This window comes from Panthera leo, chromosome E1 (genome assembly GCF_018350215.1).
Source record: "Panthera leo isolate Ple1 chromosome E1, P.leo_Ple1_pat1.1, whole genome shotgun sequence".
Taxonomy (NCBI): Eukaryota; Metazoa; Chordata; class Mammalia; order Carnivora; family Felidae; genus Panthera; species Panthera leo.
The window spans coordinates 3,376,991-3,399,594 of record NC_056692.1 but is presented as its reverse complement, the minus strand read 5'-3'; the positions used below and the strand labels follow the sequence as shown (position 1 = coordinate 3,399,594).

General features: G+C 49.2%; 1 protein-coding gene across 2 annotated transcripts in view; it reads left to right on the top strand.

Annotated features, from left to right (window-relative positions):
* PIK3R6 (phosphoinositide-3-kinase regulatory subunit 6) overlaps positions 1–22,604 on the top strand; it is a 57,606-nt gene that overhangs the window by 4,190 nt on the left and 30,812 nt on the right. The window contains exons 2-4 of one of the 2 annotated variants that reach the window (XM_042916149.1): positions 12,393–12,500; positions 21,410–21,493; positions 21,917–22,008. In XM_042916149.1, coding sequence (XP_042772083.1) covers positions 12,488–12,500; positions 21,410–21,493; positions 21,917–22,008 — 189 coding nt within the window. In that variant the 5' untranslated portion in view covers positions 12,393–12,487. Of the gene's footprint in view, positions 1–12,392; positions 12,501–21,373; positions 21,494–21,916; positions 22,009–22,604 lie in introns of those variants that run through there. The other variant, XM_042916148.1, reaches the window with a different exon arrangement.

Below are 22,604 nucleotides of genomic sequence, written 5' to 3'. Positions count from 1 at the left end.
GGGTCCCCCTTCCCACTGGTTTCAGGGCGCTGAACCTGGGTCTCTTTGGCCAGCATCCTAAGCATCATCTTCATTTCCTGTACCCTTTGTCCAACCAGCCGGTCCCCACAGACTAGTCTCTGCTCCCTAGCCTGAGAGAGGTTGGGGACGGTGATCCTGTCCTACGAGTGCCTTGATGGTCTGTCATTCAAGGATATTTAGCAAGGGCTTCCTATTGGTAGAAGCAGCGTCAGGTAAAGGGGACCCAGCACTAAAGGAAACAGGATGTAATATATGGTGCTTGGCACCGTGGATGTTTGTTGACTGACTCACAGGGGCACCGTGGGCAACCCCGGTGCCCAGCTCACATAATAACTCCTCTTGGAGCGTTAGGACTGGAGCCACAGGAAAGCTGGGGGATTGCTCACTGCCCACCTCCAGGGGCCAGGCAGGGGCACGAATGATGCCCCAGACAAGCTCACGGGCACGGCGGAGGGGGTGGGGGGAGGGCCCTGGCCCTCTGCACGGGGACAGCAGCCATTTGACACCCATGAGTAGCTGCCCTGAAGAACTGTGGGCTGGCTGTGGCCAGATCTCCAAGTTATTCCTTTTACGTAAAAGCTGGGCATCTCAAGGGGCGCCTGGGTGGCTCTGTCGGTTAAGCGTCCGACCTCGGCTCAGGTCACGATCGCACGGTTTGTGGGCTCGAGCCCCGCGTCGGGCTCTGTGCTGACGCCTCAGGGCCTGGAGCCTGCTTCAGATTCTGAGTCTCCCTCTCTCTGCCCCTCTCCCGCTTGGGCTCTGCCTCTACGTAAAGCTGAGAATCTCGATTTTTATGTGAAATACGGCCTTTTTTTGAAAAAGTTGGTCACAGATGCAAATTTTCTAGAGCTATGGTTTCTTCTGGGGAGCAGGTGAGAGGAGCCGGTGGCCCAGAGGAGGAGTGAGGATGTTTACTTTTCACTGGAGAGCGGTTTGTACCTTTTGGATTTACCATCGGCGTGGTTTTTAATTGAAAGGTGAATTGTATTGATATAGTAGGCAGGGCATGCCTCCAGGGCCCCAGTGCGAATCTGTGAAATGGGTTCGTTGTCGGGCGTGTTGTGAATACGGGTCCGTGAGGGCGTCAGTGTGCTGGTGGTGGGCCAGGAGTGTGGTGGCCAGGGCCACACTGCTGTCCTTAAGAAGTCACGGAGCGGCGGGGCCCCACAGTCTGACGGGCAAGGACCTCGTCTCCTTCCTTCATCTCTGAACTCCCCGGCCCTTGTCCAATTGCTGTTGCCTGGGCAGGACACGTGGGTGTTCCATAGATGCTCCTTGATTTGCTCAGCAATGCCATCACTCCAGACCCTGCCAGGAACTAGGAAGACAGCCAAGAGGGCCTCTGAGCAGCCCAAATGGAGGTTCCATGTCTGTGGTTGGAAGCTTCACTCTCTGTTCATAGATCTGTTTCTCAGGCTTTGTTTTTGTGTTTCACCTCCAAAACCATCGCCTGTGCTTATGTGTGGTGTCCCAGCCTTCTGGAAGGGTGCAGAGGGCTGGGACAGGTTGCTGCCAACACAGGGGACCCTTTGCTGGGAATTCGAAAGAAACATCATTGGGGTGCTTGGGTGGCTCTGTCGGTTAAGCGTCCGACTTTGGCTCAGGGCATGATCTCACAGTTGGTGGGTTCGAGCCCCGCGTCGGGCTCTGTGCTGACAGCTCAGAGCCTGGAGCCTGCTTCGGATTCTGTGTCTCCCACTCTCTCTGTGCCCCCCACACACCCCTTAGCACGCTGTCTGTCTCTCTCTCAAAAATAAATAAACACTAAAAAAATTAAAGATGAATTGGAAACCCTCGCCCTCCCTGGGCGGGGTAAATTACCCAAAGCCCAGTGGGCTGGTGGGCGGGATAACAGCCCCCACTCACCCACTAGGAGCAAAGAACAGCCCCCAGTGCTGAGACAGAATCATATCTGAGGAGTCAGAAAGTATGAGCCATTCAGGACGGGGTGGAGGCTTCTGTCGTCCGCCGATAGCTCCCGAAATCTCCACCGTGTGACCATATGCAATGAGCTCCCGTGAGATGCATCTAGAAAACCTTCAGAGGCATGTTTGGGGGCTAAAAGGGGCAAGCCTCATTCCCTAAGAAATGCATGTCGGCCCAAGTGGAGACAAAGGCGATGTTGATGCATTTTGAGAATGACCCGGGTTCTGCATATTTCCATTTCCTGTCTGGTTGCCTGTCCCCTGAGGGCTCCCCCCCCCCCCCCGCCACTATGGTCAACAGCCCCCAAAGGACAGGAAATCCATTACAGAGGCACAAAGCCTCTCCAGCGCCTGCAGGAGGACATATAAGTCCCGAATAAATGTGTGGTGAATGAGTCAGCAAATGAGCGAATAGGAAAATGGATAAGGCGGTTTTCTGGCACCCATTGGTCACGCTTCTTCCAAGTTCATTTTCCATTAAAAGTCAGCCCAGAATAGCCCCGGCTTCGCACCGTGAGTCCTGAGACACACATACCCCCTTTTCGTCTCTATCTCTGGGATGTCTTTTCCTTCCAGGCTGCCCAGTATTCCTTCCCCGCTGACGCCACCCGGACAGAAGCTTGTCTGTGTGTTCATTCTATCTTCCCTGGGGCAGCAGGTGTCCTGCGAGGGGTGGGGGTGGGGAGGAAGGGGTGGAGAGTGTAAGGGGGGGGGGTGGCCCGTGACCTCACACCCCCAGCTGAGATCTCGGCTCTAGTCCTGGTTTCATCATTCATTAGCCATGTGACTTTTGGCACGATACCTCACCTTTGCCCTCCAAAATATTTATGCCTTGTCTCCCGGGTGCCAGCACGGCCCGGAGGTGCTGGGCCTGCGGCAGGGGATAGATACGGTGGCACATTCCAACGAGTAGCCGAGAAAATTAATCATTACATGGGAAGACGCCTGATACCGATAAATGCTGTGAATGAAATGAGAGTGTGCTGGAGTATTGCCTGGGGTGGGGAGAGGAGTTTAGTTTAGATAGAGCGACCTCCCTCTCTAAGGAGGTGACATTTAAAATGAGATCTAGGGGCGCCTGGGGGGCTCCGTCGGTTGAGCGTCTGATTTCAGCTCAGGTCACGATCTCACGGTTCGTGGGGTCGAGCCCCGCGTCGGGCTCCGTGCTGACAGCTCGGAGCCTGGAGCCTTGCTTCGGATTCTGTGTCTCCCTCTCTCTCTGCCCTCCCCCGCTCACGCTCTGTCTCTCAAAAGTGAATAAATGTTAAAAAAAAAATTTTTTTTTAGGGAGACCTGAATATTGAGAAGTACCTAGCTGTGGGGAAAGGCGTTCTAGGCAGAGGTGTGCAAAGGCCCTGAGGTAGGCCTGGGTCTGGCAGGTGCGAGGAACCTAATGAGCCACGAAGTGAGAGCCGGGTGAGCCAGAGGGAGAGGGGGGAGAGATAAAGGTGGAGAGGTGCACGGGGGCCAGATGAGGCCAGATTTAGGCAGGGCGAGGGGCGTGGGGTGTTCTAAGATCTAAGAGATGCCACTGGAGGGCTTCAGTCAAGGACTGGGTTGTAGGGGACAGCGGGGAAGCACGGGGACTTTTGGGGGGCATGGCCACAATCTCAGCAAGCGGTGACGGTAGCTTGGACCCGGTGGGTTGGGGCAGAGGTCATCATGGTCAGTTTTCACCACTACCAGAGGGCGACCTGGGAATCCAGCTCCCCGGGTCCCACTTGGGAAGCCTCCCTCGGCTTCCCTGCATCAGTGGCTTTGGGGGCAGGGTCCACCCCGTCCCCCACCGGGCAGCGCCTCAGGCCACCCCAGCTCCGCCACCCCCTCCCCAGACTGCAGGCACCCCGGGATCAGCCACACGCTTAGATTCACGACTGGATCTTCAGGTCTGATATTTCACATTCCCTTCAGACTGCGACGTCTCCTGTCGCCCACAAAAACATGCCACAGACCATCTTCAGAAAGAACGAATGACAGGACTGGTCGACACATCCAGCCTTTATCAAAACGTTGGCACGAAAGAGCTGGACGTTTTTGGCACTTTTGGGCACCTATCCCACAAAGGAGGCTGAAGTCAGAGCAGTCAGGGGTGGGTCACACGGGCACCCAGGAAGGGACAGGCCAGAGGAGCAATTATTTTAGGAGTCTTACCATTTTGTCGTTACCCTGCTTTTGCGTTACGCGCAGGGCAATGTGATAGCAGGTCTTCCCGAGTTGGGTGGCGGGCTCACGGGTGACCGTTTGTCTCGTTAGGGATCACAACGTGTGTGTACGTTAGCTCGCTCCTGTGTACCAGCTGTTACGTAATACCAATAAAGTCAACGATAGTACGGTAAAACCTTGGTTTGCGAGCATAGCTCGTTCTGGAAACACGCTTGTAATCCAAAGCACTTGTATATCAAAACGAATGTCTTTTTTTTTTTTTTTTAATTTTTTTTTCAACGTTTTTTATTTATTTTTGGGACAGAGAGAGACAGAGCATGAACTGGGGAGGGGGAGAGAGAGAGGGAGACACAGAATCGGAAACAGGCTCCAGGCTCCGAGCCATCAGCCCAGAGCCCGACGCGGGGCTCGAACTCACGGACCGCGAGATCATGACCTGGCTGAAGTCGGACGCTTAACCGACTGAGCCACCCAGGCGCCCCACGAATGTCTTTTTTTAATTAAAAAAAAATTTAATGTTTATTGACCTTTGAGAAAGAGAGAAAGAGCACGAGCAGGGGAGGGACAGAGAGAGAGAGGGAGACACAGAATCGGAAGCAGCTCCAGGCTCCGAGCTGTCAGCACAGAGCCCGACGGGGGGGGGCTCGAACTCACGGACCGTGAGATCATGACCTGAGCTGAAGTTGGACGCTCAACCGACTGAGCCCCGCCCCCCCCAGGCGCCCCTATTCTCCAGCGCTTTGTATTGCCTGTGACTAAATTGTAGCCATTCCAGTGGTGTATGTTCGTGTCTCCCAGTTTTAATCTGCGTTCCCTGATGACTAGTAACATGATTTTTGTGTTGTTTTGTTGTGTTTTCTTGCCATCCCCATAACTTTTTGGATGAACTGTCTGTTTAAATATTTTTCCCTTTCGGGGGTATCATTTGTTTTCCTACTGTCGAGGTTTGAGAGTTCTTTATACATCCTGGATACAAATTCTTTGTCAGATACGCGATCTGAAAACATCTTCTCCAACTGTATACTTTGTCTTCTCATTTTCTTAAAGGCCCTTTTCGCAAAGCCAAAGTTTTTAATTTTGGCCAAGTCCAGTTTATCAGTTTTTTCCTTTATGGATCATGCTTTTGGTATCATATCTCAGAATTCTCTCTAACCCAAGGGTACAAAGACTTCTCCCTATGTTTTCTTCTGAACCTTTATAGTTTTGCCTTTTACATTCAGATCTGTGAAACATTTTGAGTTTACCTTGGTTTGAGTTGTGAGATTTAAGTTGAGATACCCTTTTTTTTTTTTTTTTTTTGCCTATTGATGATCAATTGTTCCAGATCATTTGTTGAAAAGACTTAGCTTGGGGCGCCTGGGTGGCGCAGTCGGTTAAGCGTCCGACTTCAGCCAGGTCACGATCTCACGGTCCGTGAGTTCGAGCCCCGTGTCGGGCTCTGGGCTGATGGCTCGGAGCCTGGAGCCTGTTTCAGATTCTGTGTCTCCCTCTCTCTCTGCCCCTCCCCCGTTCATGCTCTGTCTCTCTCTGTCCCAAAAATAAATAAAAAACGTTGAAAAAAAAATTTAAAAAAAAAGAAAAGACTTAGCCTTCCCCCGTTGACTTGGCTTTGCAACTTTGTGAAAAATCAATTGGCTCTTTTTATGTGGGTCTATTTCTGGAGGCTCGATTCTGTTCCTTCCATCTGTGTCTACTCCCTCACTTATAACTTTATAGTACTTCTTAAAATAGAGAGATGAGTCCTCAAACTTTCTTTTCTCAAAATTGTTTGGCTAGTTCAGTTCTTTATAAATTTTAGAATCTGCTTATCTTCTATCTACAAAAGAAATCTGCTGAGTGGCGTGGAGGTGGCTTAGTCAGCTGAGCGTCTGACTCTTGGTTTCAGCTTGGGTCATGATCTCATGGTTCGTGGGTTCGAGCCCCGCATCGGGCTCTCTGCTGACAGCTCAGAGCCTGGAGTCTGCTTTGGATTCTGTGTCTCCCTCTCTCTCTGCCCCTCCCCCACTTGCGCTCTGTTTCTTTCAAAAATAAATAAACATTAAAGATTTTGTTTTTAAGAAATATGGTATTTTTATTGGAATTACATTAAATCTAAAAATCAATTGGGGAGAATGGACATCTCAACTCTACTGGATGTTCCACATGATAAACTGTGTGTGTCTGTATTTATTTTCAGTGTTCTTCGATTTCTTTCTTCAGCATTTTGTGATTTTCACCATACAGATCCTATTTGTGTTTTGTTAGCTTTATACCTAAGTATTTCTCTCTCTCTTTTTTTTTTTTTTTTTTCCTTTGGGAGCTATTTTATTTTATTTTATTTTTTTAATTTTTTTTAACGTTTATTTATTTTTGAGACAGAGAGAGACAGAGCATGAATGGGGGAGGGGCAGAGAGAAAGGGAGACACAGAATCGAAAGCAGGCTCCAGGCTCCGAGCCATCAGCCCAGAGCCCGACGCGGGGCTCGAACTCACGGACCGCGAGATCGTGACCTGAGCTGAAGTCGGACGCTTAACCGACTGAGCCACCCAGGCGCCCCTTTGGGAGCTATTTTAAATGGCATTGTGGTTCAAATTTTGGTTTCTAATTGTTTTTAGTATACATACATTGCCTGAGGTTGTATGCTGACATTATATCCTGTGATCCTGGCAAACTCACTTATTAGTTCTAGGAGATTTCCGTGTAGATTCTTAGGGGTGTTCTTTGTACACCTGTTACCTGTGAGTAGGGCCGTATTGTTTGCAAATAGTTTTATCTCTTCCTTTCCAATCTGTATACCTCTTTTCCTACCTTCCTCTACTTCCTTTTCTTTTTCCTTTGTCTTACTACACTGACTTCCAGTATTGTGTTGATTTGTCGAATAGAAGTGGTGAGAGTGTCCTTGCCTTTTCCTAACCTTTCACGGAAAACATTCACTTTTTTTTTTTTACTATTACGTATGTTTGCTGTGGGGTTTTTTGGTTAAAGGCTCTTTGTCAGATTAAGGAAGTTCCCTTAAATTCCTAATTTACTCTTAAGTTTTAATCATAAATGTTAAGATTTGTCAAATGTTTTTACCGCATCAATTAACAGAAGCATATGGTTATTCTTTTTTTAACCTTTAATATAGTATATTACACTGATTGATTTTCAAATATTGAATCAGTCTTGCCTTCCTGGGACAAACCCCATCAGGTTGTTATCTATTATTCTTTTTATATATTGCTAGTCTCAGTGTACTAATATTTTGTTGAGAATTTTCTTCATATATGTTTATAAGGATATTGGTCTGTTTCCATTTCTTGTGCTATCTTTGTCTGGTTCTGATATCAGGAGAGCACTAGACTCCTAAAATGAGTTGCATAGTAGTCCCTCATATTTTGGGGGGGGAGGAATATGGGTTATTTAGAAATGTGTTGTTTAATATATCAATATTTAGATATTTTCTAGTTATCTTCATGTTAGTGATTTCAAGTTTAATTTCATTATGATCAGCAAACTTACTTTATATAATTCAATTATTTTCAAGTTGTTAAGGTTTGTTTAATGACCAAGGGTATTGTCTATCTGGGTGAATATTTCACATGCACTTGAAAGGAATTCATATTCTGCTATTGTTGTGTATACTGTTCTATAAATGCTGGTTATATTCAGTTGGTTGATAGTATTATTTGCTCATTCTGTGTCCTTCCTGGTTTTCCACGTGCTTGTGCTATCAATTACTGAGAAAGGATTGTTAACATCTCCCACTAATTGTGGAGTTGCCTACTTATCCTTTAGTTTCATTAGTTTTTCCTTTATGTATTTTGAAGCCCTGTTTTTAGGTGCAAACATATTTAGCATTGTTATATCTTCTTCATGAACTGACCCTTTTATCATTATGTTTCTTTTATCATTATGATTTTCCTTGCTCTGAAATCGACTTTGTCTCATATTAATTCAGCTACTTCAGTGTTCTTTTCATTAATAGTCAGGTAGTATTTTTTGTATTCTTTTGCTTTTAACTTACCTATGACATTATATTTGAAGTGAACTTTGCAAACAGCCTAGAGTTGTTTCCTTTTTTTAATTTTATTTTTATTTATTTATTATTTATTATTATTTACTTTATTTTATTTATTTTTGAGACAGAGATAGCAAGGGAGAGACAGAGAGAGAAGAGAGGGAGACACAGAATCCAAAGTAGACTCCAGTCTCTGAGCTGTCAGCACAGAGCCTGATGTGGGGCTCGAACCCACGAACCATGAGATCATGACCTGAGCTGAAGTTGGAGGCTTAACTGACTAAGCCACCCAGGAGCCCCTGTTTTCTGTTTCTTTTTAAATGCTGACAATCTCTGTCTTTTATTTTTTAATTTTTAAAAAATTTTTAATGTTTATTTTTTGAGAGAGAGACAGAGTGAATGGGAGAGGGGCAGAGAGAGAGGGAGACACAGAATCCGAAGCAGGCTCCAGGCTCTGAGCTGTCAGCACAGAGCCCGACGCGGGGCTCGAACCCACAGACCGTGAGATAATGACCTGAGCCGAAGTCGGACGCTTAACCAACTGAGCCACCAAGGCGCCCCCAGATAATCTCTGTCTTTTAATTGGTGTGTTTAGACCATTTACATCTAATATAACTATTGATATATTTTTATTCATGTCTACCATTTTATTATTTATCTTCTATTTGTTATTTCTGGGTTTTGTTCCTGTGATAGAGGGGGGAATAAAAGTATTAAGGTTTCTTCCCATGCCCTTGGAACTGTAGTTCCTCTAGTCAGAGGGAATAATTTCCCTTTTTCAGAATTTTAGGTATCTGCATGCCCTTCACTGCTGCTGCCACTGCTATTTCAAGATTTCCTGGGGGCTCTCGCAAAACAAAATGCAAAAGAAAAAGTAAATTCCCCCATCTCTCCAATCCTTTGGGGACCCTTTCTTTGCTCCTCACAGCAGGAAGGGAGGCTTCCTTCCAGCTCTTTCTGTCTGCCCTAAGTGTGCACTTGTGAGTTTTAGGATGCCTTTGTGTCTAGGCCAGTGTATAATGGGGAGGGTGGGGGGAGTGCAGGAAACTCATTGCCAGATCATTCTTGCTTCAAGTGCTGGTTTTCTTCCCCATTCTGCCTGCTACCGTTTACCTTTCAGAATCCTCAGATAGCGATCGCACGCATACTATTCAGAGTTTTTACTTGTGTTGAGTTGGAGAGTTACAGTGGAGTGTATTTACTCCGTGTTTAACCAGAACGAGGACCTCCAATGTCATATTTTGACGTTTACTTTTTCTTGACTTTTTACCATACATCTGAGCAAATTTAGAAGTCTTCTTTTTAAAATTAATGTGTTAGGAATGTGTTAACTGTTTTGTTACCTGGTGTTTAAAACAAATACTTCCAGGGGCCCCTGGGTGGCTCAGTCAGTGGAGCATCTGACTCTTGATTTTGACTCAGGTCATGATCTCATGGTTTGTAAGATTGAGCCCCCATGTCGGGCTCTGTGCTGACAGCTCGGAGCCTGCTTGGGATTCTCTCAAAAATAAATAAATAAACATGAAAAAAAATTAAATGGATATTTCTGAGAATCTTTTCAAGTAAGTAAATGTAGACATACATCATCATTTTTATGTCTGCTCTGTATTCCATTGCACACATTACTTTAATTTGCTTAATTGATACTCCGTAGTCGGGTCTCTAAGTTTCTTCTCTTTTTCTCCCTTATAAACAATGTTTCAATGACCATTGTTGTACACAATCCTTATTCACTCACCCAGTTATTTCCTTAGGATACATGCCTAGTGGTGGAGTGGCTTAGGCAAAGAGTGTGCACATTTTGAATTTTGACACTTATTGGCCAGCTACCCTCCAGAGAAGCTATACCAATTTCCATTCTCACCAACTCCCTACGGCAGAGCAAAATTTTTCCACATCCTCATCGAGTTGATATTTTTATCTTTTCCAATCATTGCCAACGTTTAATCTTTTCTAATTGTTGCCGATATGTAATCACATTTTAATATTCCTTTCTAGGCTAGAATTATTCAGAATACATTATAATTTGAATTCATTGAATTCATTAGCAATATTTATTTTATATTTTTGATGTCTGTTTATTGTAGTAAAATATACATACTGTAAAATTTTCCATTTTAACCTTTTTAAAGTGTACAATTCAGTGTCATTAAGTACATTCACAATGTTGTACAATGACCACTGTCCATTTCCAGAACTTTTTCAACATCCCAAACAGATACTCTGTACCCATTGAATAATAATTCCCTGTTCCTCCTTCCCCATAGCTCCTGATAACCTCCGTTACACTTTCTGTCTCTGTAGATTTCCCTATTGTGGGTGCCTCATGTAAACAGGATCATATAATATTTGTCCTTTTGGCCTGGCTTATTGCGCCTAGGATGATATTTTCAAGGCTCATCTATGTTGTAGCATGTATCCAAATTGCATTCCATTTTAAGGTTGAATAATTTTCCATTGTATGGATAGACCACATTTTGTTTACCCGGTCACCTGTTGACGGACATTTGAAGTGTATCCAATTTTTGGCTATTTTGAATGATGCTGCTATGAACATTGGTGTGCAAGTATCTGTTACAATCCCTATTTTCAATTCTTTTGGGTATTTACCTAGAAGTGGAATTTGTGGGGCGTATGGTAAATCTGTGTTTAACTTTTTGAGGAATCACTGTACTGTTTTCTACTACAGCTGTACTATTTTGAATTCCAACCTGCAGTGCATCAGGGCTCTAATTTCTTCACGTCCTTACTGACACTTGATAGTATCAGTTATTTTCTTTTTTTATAATGTTTATTTTTGAGAGACAGCGTGAGTGGAGGAAGGGCAGAGAGAGAGGGAGACACAGGATCCCAAGCAGGCTCCAGGCTCTGAGCTGTCAGCACAGAGCCCGACGCGGGGCTCGAACTCACGGACTGCGAGATCATGACCTGAGCCGAAGTCTGACGCTTAACCGACTGAGCCACCCACATCCAGGCACCCCTAAACACCTATCCCAGTGGGTGTGGAGTGCTTCGTCTACTTTTTAAACTATCTTTATTAGATTTTGTTATCAGGGATAACTTGACTTTTTCAGAGACTCTTTCCTTCTTTCTCTTGCTTTCAAACAGTTGTAATAGCATAACATTTTTCTTTGCTGGTTTGAGAGAACTTATCAGAGGAACCATCTGAGACATATAGCACTTTTTAAGAACTGGTTCTTTGACAACTTTCTTTATTTGCTCACTGATCACTAACATAAGTAGTTTTCCTAATTCTTCTGGAGTCTTTTGTGTCATTTTTATTTTCCTAGAAAACCAGGTGTGATATATAGGGTTCAGAATTTTGTTTTGCTACATATATATATATATATATATATATATATATATGATATATGTATACATCATATACATGTATGATATATGTATATGATATACATCATGATATATGATATGTATGTGTGTTTTCTTTCTAAACATTGCCAATGGTATAACACGTTTTAATACTCATTCTGTGATTATCAGTAGGCTAAAATTATTCAGAGTGCATTATAATTTTATTTCATTGTATATATATGGCCTTTACCATTCCTAATATTTACTTATTGTTCTGTGTCTCCAAATTAGCTTTCCCAGGTATGTTTTCATTCCTTTATTGTGGAGTTCACTTAGTTGTGGAGTTTGTTGCTCTGGGAAGCAGGGTTTGGGGGGGGGTCTCCCACTGCGGTCACGGTGGGGCGGGCGGGGGTCGTGACTGAGGGCACAGGCTCGAACCAGATAGTCTGAGTCCAGTGCTCAGTCCTTTACTGAGCTGGTAAAGCTATTTGACCTTCTATAGTCTTTTTGTTTTTTAGAGAGAGAGAGAAAGAGAGAGAGAGAGAGAGTGCTAGCTGGGGAGGGGCAGAGAGAGAGGGAGACAGAGGACCCAAAGCGGGCTCTGTGCTGACAGCAGAGGGCCCGATGTGGGGCTCAAACTCATGAACCGTGAGGTCGCGACCTGAGCAGAAGTCGGATAATTAACCAACTGAGCCACCCAGGCGCCCAAACCTTCCATAGTTACTTAACCTCACTGTGCTTCAACGTCCCTGCCTGTAGAATGGAGAGAAAATAGTACCCACCTCCTAAGATCAATGCAAATGTTTAAACGTTGGTCATTTTTCAGTGTTTAGAAGAGTGCCAGGCTCAGAGCCAGCACCGCAGAGGAATTTCTGAAATAAATGTAGCCTTTCCTCCGACGTGCTGGGAGCCTGGGTCCCCCAGGAGCCCCTCCATTCCCCCAGACGCACTTTCTGTAACCTTTCAACCACTTACGCTAACTGCCTCTTAGTTTGCAGAACCACGTCTGTGCGGAAAAACAACCACCTCACTTTCCACTCTGCTGCTGAGACGACCACATCCTCTTCACACGTACCCCGGGCTCCCATGGAGAGCTCAGGTCAGTATGGCCGGGTTGGGGGGGGGAGGGGGAGGGGAGAGAGGGGTCGAGTGCGTCCGGCTGCCTCGCAGGGGAAGGCCTCCCTGGCAGGTGACAGTGCCCCCCTGGGGCTGTCATCTCAGACCCCCATGTCAGCCGCCCCAGTGCGAGAAGATCTTGAGAAGCGGACCTCCACGCCCTTGTACGAGCCCCGGCTCCTTGCAGGTCACTGAGCTGGACCCTGAGGAGGAGAATGACAATAGCCAAGATCTATCGCCAGACGCTTGGGTTCATTTACCAAACGCCTCGGTAGCGGTTACAATCTATCAAGTCGTGATAAAAGCCCTTGACAAGTATCAACTCACGGAGTCCTCATAAAGGCCCCCTGAGATAGATGTTATCGCTGCCCCCATTTTACAGAAAGAGAAAGTGAGGCCCGGCGGGGACAGGTATTGCTCCCAAGGCCACGTAGCTTTGTACAGTCAAACCAGGACTTGACCCCAGCAGACGAGCTCCCGCGCCGTGCCCTTAACGATTTCGCTGTGGATTTCCCCGGGGCAGTCGTCAGAAGGGTTCTGTGTGGGACAATATCAATGCCCTTGTCCCTGTTTTATGGAAAAGGGGAACAGAGGCTCAGAGAGGTTAGGTCATTTACTCAAAGCTGCACAGCTAATATCGGAACCAAGGTCTAGCTCATGGCAAAGCCCACGCTCTTCACACTTTGTCAACCTGGGACGAGGGATGACCTTTCCCTCAAGATGCGGATCCCCTAATGGTCACCCAGGAAGTCACAGAGCACTTCTCACGAGGCTTAGACGCTAATGCCCCGGAAGACCCCTATCCCAGGGAAGGGGAAGGCACAGCCAAGGCAAGTGAAGCTCCACGGGTCGTTATTATCCCTAAGACACGCATCCTTTCCACACCCCGTCACCGTCAGAGCCTCCCACAGCCGGAAGAGGCTCGGGCTGAATCAAGCAAGCCCGCAAATCCCTGTGTTGCGATATTCCGGGTTATCTTTCACCAGCTGGGGTTTGCCCAGTCCAGAGGATGGCAGAGTGGGGGCCAGCAGTGTGAAAATCTCAATATTACTTTTTAAAAAAATTTTTTTAAATGTTCACCTATTTTTGAGAGAGACAGAGACAGAATGCGAGTGGGTCAGGGGCAGAGAGAGAAGGAGACACAGAAGCAGAAGCAGGCTCCAGGCTCCGAGCTGTCAGCCCGGAGCCCGACGCGGGGCTCGAACTCCCGAGCTGTGAGATCATGACCTGAGCCGAGGTCGGACGCTCAAACGACTGAGCCACGCAGGCGCCCCGAAAAATCTCAACATTTCAAAACCAACTTACTTTGCGCTGGCTTTACGTAGAACATTAGATGCACGCCATGCTGCGTGTTAGGAAGAGAGGTGTGCCAGGGAAGTTCCTTTGCATACAAGCAGTAGAAACGCATGTTTTCCCAAACACAAAGAGTGCCCTTCACGCGTTCCTGCCTGCTGGCCATCACCTGCGCGGGGCTCACCCAGAGGGAGAGAGAGTCCACTGGCCAGCTTGGTTTTGTGTCTGCTCCAGGCCAAGGCAAAGCAGGGCGCCTAGACTACAATGAGCAGCGAGGGCCGCCGGGCGGGCGAGACCCCCGGCAGCCTCCACCGAAGATGTGACCGATGGCCGCCCCCGAATCAAATGGGGGAAAGAAAACATCCCCCAACTAGGATGCTGGCCCCGGGAGCTCCCCAGGGGCGTCTCGCCATCACGATCAGAACTGAAGTTGTCCCGGCTGTCTTCCCAAATTACAGATGCCTAGAACTTGCCCCACCTTTCTGTAGCCCTAAGGGGTTCTCTCATCCTAGCGTTCAGAAGAGGGGCCCCTGAAAAGGAAGGTATTTCTTTAGAGGCATGCAAAAGGCAACGCTCCGAGGCGCCCGAGTTACTGTCATTTGGCCATCCCTGCAAACAGGGACAAGGACGCAAACCATTTTTGAACGACCTGAGCCCTTGTTCCACGTGGGGGTCAGGGGGCCCCGGGCATGGGCATAAAAGAGAAGTGGGAGCCACATGACTCCAGCCAATGGTGCGTCTGGGTGCTGAGGGCAGATTTCGGTAAGCTGAGGTGTCGAGACGGAGCTGTGGGAGCACCGGGGCTTTTCAGGCGAGTCCTGAGTCCCCGGTTGGGAGGCCGGTCCGCGAGGTCCACGTGGTCAGCGTGCGGGGACTCGTGGGATCTGGGAGAACGGACCCCAGCTCCGGGCTCAAGGTGGGGGAAAAGTCACCCTCTGAAATGGAAACCAAGCTGCTAAGTGACATTCCCCTGCACAGAACTAACCTGCCTTAGGAGTCCCCCGTCTGAACAGGGCCACAGGTGACCTGTGCTGTCCTCGACTGTTTTATGGCTCACCCGGCGTAAAGTAATGGGCCCTGGGGTTAGTTTTCAAAGAGAGGGGACCAGAAAGAGTCTGTTGGTGCGTTCTCCCTCTCCGTCCAGGGAGGGGGTGCTGATTCTGGCGGCTGATGCCCAGAAAGCAGAATAGGGCAATTCTTTCCATCGCCCTAGTTGGAGGGAAATGTCCCTTGAGAGTCGCAAATTCAACCTCTTGGGTGATAATTTTGTGTGTCCCAACTGACCTGAGGTTGCCTGTCACCCTTTTGTCTGGAGGGACATGTCCACTCCTCCTGATGCGGATGGATGCCGTGGTCCTCTGTGGCTGTGTTAGCGAGGTTTTCTCCACAGAAACAGCCCCCGTAGGATATACACACATATATGGGATGAGATTTATTTTTTTAACATTTATCTATCTATCTATCTATCTATCTATTTATTTATTTGTTTAGAGAGGGGAGACGGACAGAGAGAGAGAGAGAGAGAGAGAGAGAGTCCCAAGCAGGCTCCATGCTGTCAGTACAGAACCCGCCACGGGGCTCAGTCCCACGAACCATGAGATCACGACCTGAGCCGAAATCCAGAGTCAGATGCTTAACCCACTGAGCCACCCAGGCACCTCTAGCATGAGATTTATTATAAGATTTATTATATTTATTATATGAGAGTTATGATATATATTTATTATAAGGAGATTTATTATATTTATTATAAAGATTTATTCACGTTACCATGAAGGTTGTTTGGGGGCGGGTGGAGGGTGTCAGGCTTTTGTTCTATTCAGGCCTTCTACTGATTGGACGAGGCCCACCCACGTTAGGGAGAGCCACCTGCCGACTCAGTCTACTGATTTAAATGTTTGCCTCATCCAAAAACACCCTCGTAGAGACACCCAGAAGAATGTTTGACCAGATATCTGGGCCCCTTGTGGCCCTAGTCAAGTTGACACATAAAATTAACCATGACAAGTAGGTGTGGGGTAACTTGCAGAAGACAAAGACTGGTCTGCTTGGAAAAATCTTGGAAGATTTTCTTCATGTCATGGCTGGACCTCGAGCACTGAGGTCTACTGCCCAGCTCCCAGGGTTACGTTTCTTCCCTTTTTATTTTTTATTTTTTTAATGTTTATTTATTTTTGAGAGAGAGACAGAGAGACAGAGCATGAGTGCGGGAGGGGCAGAGAGAGAGGGAGACACAGAATCGGAAACAGGCTCCAGGCTCTGAGCCATCAGCACAGAGCCCGACACGGGGCTCGAACTCACGGACCGTGAGATCATGACCTGAGCTGAAGTCGGACGCTTAACAGACTGAGCCTTCCAGGCGCCCCCCCCGCCCCGCCACAGTTACATTTCTGAACAGACACCACACCTATTGCAAAACAAGCTAACAAACAATGACAACTTTCAACTTTCTCCAATTATTTCCTTTGCATCTCCTTCTGCCACCGTGACAGCCAGGAAGGAGCCATTCTGACCCTGTGACCTTCGTTCTTAATGCAGGGATGATTGTCCTCTGGGAAGCCTGAGCATTTTTGCACTTGACTCCTTTCTTGACTAACAGGTCAATTACCCAGAACTCTAAGCTTATCACTTAAGACAGTAATTCACATCCTGATGATACATTAGACTGTCCCGGAGAGCTATTAGAAAACAAACAAACAAACATTAGTTCTCATACTCTGATATCTGACTTTAAATTGGTTTCGGGTGAGCTGTATATTAATGAGGTTTTTTAAAGTTTATTTTATTTTATTTTATTTTGAGAGAGAGAGAGAGAGCACACGCACAGGGGAGGAGCAGAGAGAGAGAGAGAGCAGGGGAGGAGCAGAGAGAGAGAGAGAGGAAGAGAGAGAATCCCAATCAGTCTCCATACAGTCAGCACAGAACCCAACGTGTGACTTGATCTCATGAAACATGAGATCAAGAGTCAGACGCTCAACCCACTGAGCCACCCCGGCGCCCTGTACATTAGTGTTTTTTAAAGCTTTCTGAGTGATTCTCCTGTGAAGCCAAGATTAGGAAGGGGGGGAAAGGAAAACATTCTATGAAGCGTTTGGGAGAGATGTGATTCTGTCTGGGATCACAGAAGGCTGGAATGGCCAGAAATTGAAGAGTGGACCTTGAGCTAAGGGGGTCCTACTGTGGTCAGGACCCTGAAACCCTACTTCTCCATCCCTCCCTATTGGCTCCTTAGCCTCATAACACCTACCCTGGTCTGAGAGCTGGGAGTCTTTGTGCGGGCGACTTTATCCAGCATATTGATTTTCAGCACTCAAAGCCCAGACACTCATAGATAAGACATATGTTCATAGTCTCACCTGGGAATTTCCTCCTCTCCCTTTTCCGGGTAAGCAGGTGGATGGACACATGTAAGAGTGCAGCTTTAGAAGAAGAGGCTTTGCCGAAGAGAAAGCTCTGTTCCCGCATTTCTGTGGCCTTATGTAAATCACCTCTCCCCTCAGAGCCTCATTTTCCCATCTGTAAAATGGGATGAGAGCCTCTCCGATCCCTCTGGGCCTGACCTCTGTGCTTGGAGAGGCAATATGGGGCAAGGGTAAGAGCTCTCGACCTGGAATCTAAAAAACAGAGAGAAGAGTATTTGTAGGGCAAATCCCCAGGGCTCTGCTGAGAATTCAATGAGGTAATATGCCAGAAAATGCTCTGCAATACACGGGTCAGTCAGAGAATGCTAGCCGCCGTAACAAATAACCCCAATGTCAGTGGATTAGCACAACAAATGCTTATTTCACACACCGCCATCCAGCGTGGGCTCCAGTCTTCCGGGGACTGAGTTCTCCCTCCTTCTTGTGGTACCGCCATCTTGAACTTGTCTTCCAAGGTCACCACGGAATGGGAAGAGAGAGGTGGAGGCTAGTGCAGGGGATTTTAGGACCGGGCGTGAATGTGTCACATGTTGTGTCTACCGTATTCCATTGGTCAGGACTCAGCACATGGCTCCCATGACTGCAGGGGAGTCTGGGAAATGTAGTCTTCCCGTCTACCCACGACAAACGTGAGATTGGTTTGATGAACACATGACATTGTCTTGCCATGCCTGCATACGACTTTCTGTGTGTATTCCTTTCAAGTGCTATTTAAATGTCAGATATTGGGGCGCCTGGGTGGCTTGGTTGGTTAAGCGTCCAACTTCAGCTCAGGTCATGATCTCACCGTCCGTGAGTTCAAGCCCCGCGTCGGGCTCTGTGCTGACAGCTCAGAGCCTGGAGCCTGCTTCCGATTCTGTGTCTCCCTCTCTCTCTACCCCTCCCCTGTTCATGCTCTGTCTCTCTCTGTCTCAAAAATAAATAAACGTTAAAAAAAATTTAAAAAAACAAATGTCAGATATTAATAGTAACGTGACAACATCCCACATTCCTGGATGGAGGGGAGGATAATAATTAGGAATGTTTATTTATTTATTGGCCGTTCTGAGTCAAGAATGATGGTAGAAGTGCATGTCGTATATGAACAACCTTGAGACGCTTGAGGCACAAGAAATACTCCATTTCTTTCTTTTGCTTCATGCAATCAAATCCAGCTTCAAGCTCTCCTTTGCCACGGCCAGTACAAATTCCAATGTCATTCACTTGGGGGTGGTTCCCCCTCTCTGTGATCTTGTAAGCCCAGGGGTTACAAAGTCTTCATGATGGAAAAGTCCGTGGTCTTCAGTCCTCTGTAGCTGCAGCCCCCTGGACAGGTTGGCTAGGCTTGCATGGTGCATAGGGAGAGAGGGGGTTCCTTTGGGGACATTCTTGAGTGCTGGCAAAGGTGACCCAGGAGACCACAGCAGTGGCCCTCAAGGTCAGAGGTTCGTGCTCACCTGCCTTCAGCCGAGATCTTTGCCACCCCCGGTGAGCTGTGTCCCAGCCGGCCCTGGTCTGGGCTCTCCCAATCCAGGGGACTCTAGCCTCTCTGCTTCCCTTTGGGCTATCACTCTCCTCTAGAACTAAAAGCATCAGCCTTCACCCCCACCCCTCTGAGATAATCCAGCTCATCGTCTCAGTCCCCTTGACAGGGGTCTCAAACTCAGGGGCCGGGTGGAGGGTGTGGATGGGGGAAACCAGGAGGGGAGGCACTGTGAGGAACCAGAAGAGCTGTGCCCCATCGACTGCCCCCATGTGAGGATAATGCGTGCCTGATGTCAACGGACTTTCAAGAGATGCCAGAAACCCAACTTTTATGCAAAATCTCCTGATTTGTCAATGTTGGCAGCTGATTCCTTTTTCTTCTTTCCTTTCGAGACACTCTGCAAGCCCAAACAAAACACGTCTGCAAGCCAGATGTGGACCAAAGCCCGAGAGTTTGTTCTGGCTGCCCAGACTTTCGAAAACACACTTTATTTGGGGTTGTCTCCTGGGGCTACTGGCAACTTCTCTATTTTTTCTCTGAAACATAAAAGCTGAACTCCCTTTGCAAAGCGGAGGAACCCAGGGCTCAGAAGACAAAGGCTTGACTGCCCTTTGAGTGAGGGGGCAGGGGGGAGATCACCGCGTTCACGGTTCCCAGCCTGTGTGGTCCTTGGTGAGGCGGGTGGAGAAGGAGGAGGAAGGAAGGAGGAAAGAAGAAAGTAGACATAACATAATGTTTTCATAACTCAGCCTGCACTGACTCCTTAAATCTTCATGCAAGGTGGAGACAGGTAGATGGGAAGACAGCTTGCGGCCAGCCCTTGTGCCAGGCTTCGTGATCCTGGCCAGTGTGGGGGGATGCTTCAGTGCCCAGCAGGGTGGCTGGGTGGCCAGACGTGGGGTGTAACAGCCAGTGCCCGTTCTCAGCCTCGGGGAAGGCTCCAGAACGGGCCTCAATGTGCCCCAGGGCGACAGGGGAGAGGCAGGTAGAAGGTGAGGGTTTTGGAGAAGCCAGGTGGCCGACTTAACAGAGCTCACGCCAGAGCCTTGGAGGGGCCGGTCCCCAAGCCCCGGCTCACCCCGGGTCCTCGGCTAACCCCATTCTAACTCCTGAACTGCAACCCGCTGGTTTCTGAAAATTGTGATCTCGATCCTGCTTGCTTCCCAAGGCGCTTGAGGCAATTAAGATCTATGTTAAGTAGGAGGTAAACCAAGATCAGGAAGAGGATGAGGGAGGAGAGGTCCCTGACCCCTGAGATGAGCTGATTTGTGACGCTGGGCCCCAGTCTGACTGTAAGTTTCCTGACAAGCAAGCAAAAGAGGAACCCCAGACACGCGTGTGGTTTGCAGCGTCCGAGAACCCAAGAACGCACACGCTTGCCTGTAAATTCGATCTCTTGTCGGGAGCTGGTGGTAAAGAGGGATCTGTGGTGTGGAGATTGTCTCTCGGGCTTCCTGTGTTAGTCCAGAGCCTTCAAGAAGCAGGGTGGCCACGCGGGGACCGAGGTGGGGGGCACACCTCGGGGGCAGGAAAGGGAGAGGGTGCGGACCGACATCTGGCTCCGAGGGAAGGAGAAAGAGAAGGGCTCAGCTGGGCGGCTGGGGGACCCCTGCGTGGAAGTCAGGCACAGAGAAGGGCCCCAGTGTCCGAGGAGGAGACTGTGAGGGCCCACGGCTCCCCGTCGTGGCCCCACAGCGAGCGACGGGCTGCCCGGACAGAGCCCAGCTAACCTCCCCGTAGTGGGAGATGGGCCAGGGGCCTCCTCCCCGTTACCAGTGAACCTCACTTGTTCAGATGGTGAGGACTGGATCTGAGGCCATTTCAACAGGGGCTCGGCCCCCAAAGAGACAGACGGCTGGGGGGTTGTAGCCAGTGGACGGCGAGGGGGCCAGCGGATGGGACATCCCTGGGAGGAGACACCGAGGGTGCAGGTTCCTGCTGAGAGGGTTCTGCTAAAACCAGTCCACAGGCAGGTGGAAGGCAGGACCGGGGCCAAGATGGGGGGTGGGGGTGGGGAAGGCGACTTAGAGCCCGAGTTCCCTTGATCAGGGGCACGGTCACCTCCTGCCCCAGCATTTATCTGACCTGTTTCTTTCGGTTGGCTTTAAATTTTCACTTCATGTATCGATTGAGGAACCCCTTAGAAATACTGTTTTTCAGGGGCGCCTGGGTGTCTCGGTCGGTTGAGAGTCTGAGTCTCGATTCCGGCTCCGGTCATGATCTCGTGGTTTGTGGGTTCGAGCCCCATGTCGGGCTCTGCGCTGGCCTGCTTGGGGTTCTCTCTCTCTCCTCTCTCTCTCTCTCTCTCTCTCTCTCTCTCTCTGCCCCTCCCCTGCTCACTCGCTTTCTCTGTCTCTCAAAATAAAGAAATAAACATTTAAAAAATTTTTTTTCGAGCACACATTAAAATAACAGCCTAGTGATTTGATTGTTTTAGGACGATCTGAGGGCCCTATAAAACCATCCCGCGTACCGCCGGGGGCACACTGACAGCACTCTGGTTTTACGGAGCACAGGGAGATGGTGACTGGAAGGCTGTGTTTCGGGCCCGTGTGCCCGCTGTCTGCTCTGAGCTGGCCACTTTGGGGCACCTCTCGGGACTTGGAGAAGGGGGGCTGAAGACGGTCTCAGGGAGTGCAGGGGTGGGGGGGAGGGGGACGCCGGGGGCCCCAAAGCTCCTGGCCTCAATGCTCGCCCGCCCCTGCCGCCCAGATGCTGAGCTGGATCTCCAACGGAGTGTGCAGGCCGTGCTCCGGGAGCTCGGCGCCCAGGCCCCGGCCCTGCAGAGCAACCAAGGTAAAAGCCAGCAGGCGGCCTCTGCCACGATCTCTCCCAACCACCTTCCCAACCCCCCTGGCGAACCAAATTCCCCTCGACCCTCTGCGCCCGCCAGACTCCCAGAAACGTGGCCCCGGGCGCAGACCTACGAACATCGCCGGTCCCTAAGCCACAGGCATACACCTGTGTCCCCCTAGTGTCCCTCTGCCTGCCTTTCCGCCCTGAGAGCCCCCTGTCCTCAAATATCAGCAGAGCAGGATTCCACGGGTGAGAAGTCCAGCCATGTGGCCCCAGAGCCAGATGCCCAGCTGAGGGGTCAGACTCGTGGCTGCTCAGAGTCACGGTCTGGGGCTCCAGGGCGCAGGGTCCCGCTCCGGGGGTCCCCCGCTAAGAGCCCCCTGCCCCATCTACGCGTGCCGGGCTCCCCTTTCTCCCGGCCAGGCATGTGGAGATGGTCCCTGCATAAGAAGGTGGAGCGAGATCCTGGAAAGAGTCCGGCTCTGGTCCGCATTCTGCTCAGAGAACTGGAGAAGGTGAGTTCTGGGGCTTCGGGGAGGCGGGCGGGGGTCGGAGAGAGGGAGAGGGAGAGAGAGACCCAGCCAGCTGGGGCCTCGGGGCCATCAGAGCCGCGTCCCCCAGACTCCGGTCACTTGTGGACCGCCAGCGTGACGTTTACCAGCCGTGTCTCCCTCCTGCACGCTTCTGTCAGTGAGATTTTCTTGATCCTGACTCTCATTACTTCACTTGACTTAGCCTGTTCCCCCAGGACCGTGAATGGAAAAGCCCCCACTGGCAGAGAGACAGAATATCGATAAACATAAATGCCTATTTCTTATGACCTTTTCTTTCTTTCTTTTTTTTTTTTTTGACGTGAATTTTTATTAACATTGAATAAAAAAAATAATATCCACTCTGGCTCTCTCCTGCGTTGCAAGGGGAAGAGTGGGGGGGGGGGGGGCGGGGCCTGGCACTTCCCACCCCCGCCCCCAGGCGCAGGGCAAGCCCCGCCTCCGGGGCTCCCCTCCTTCCCTTAGGATGACGTTTTCAAAACCGTTCTTGGACCGCCGAAAGTGACCCTCCACACCTCCCCATGCCCCCTCCCCCGGGCCCGCAGACCAGTAAATGCCCT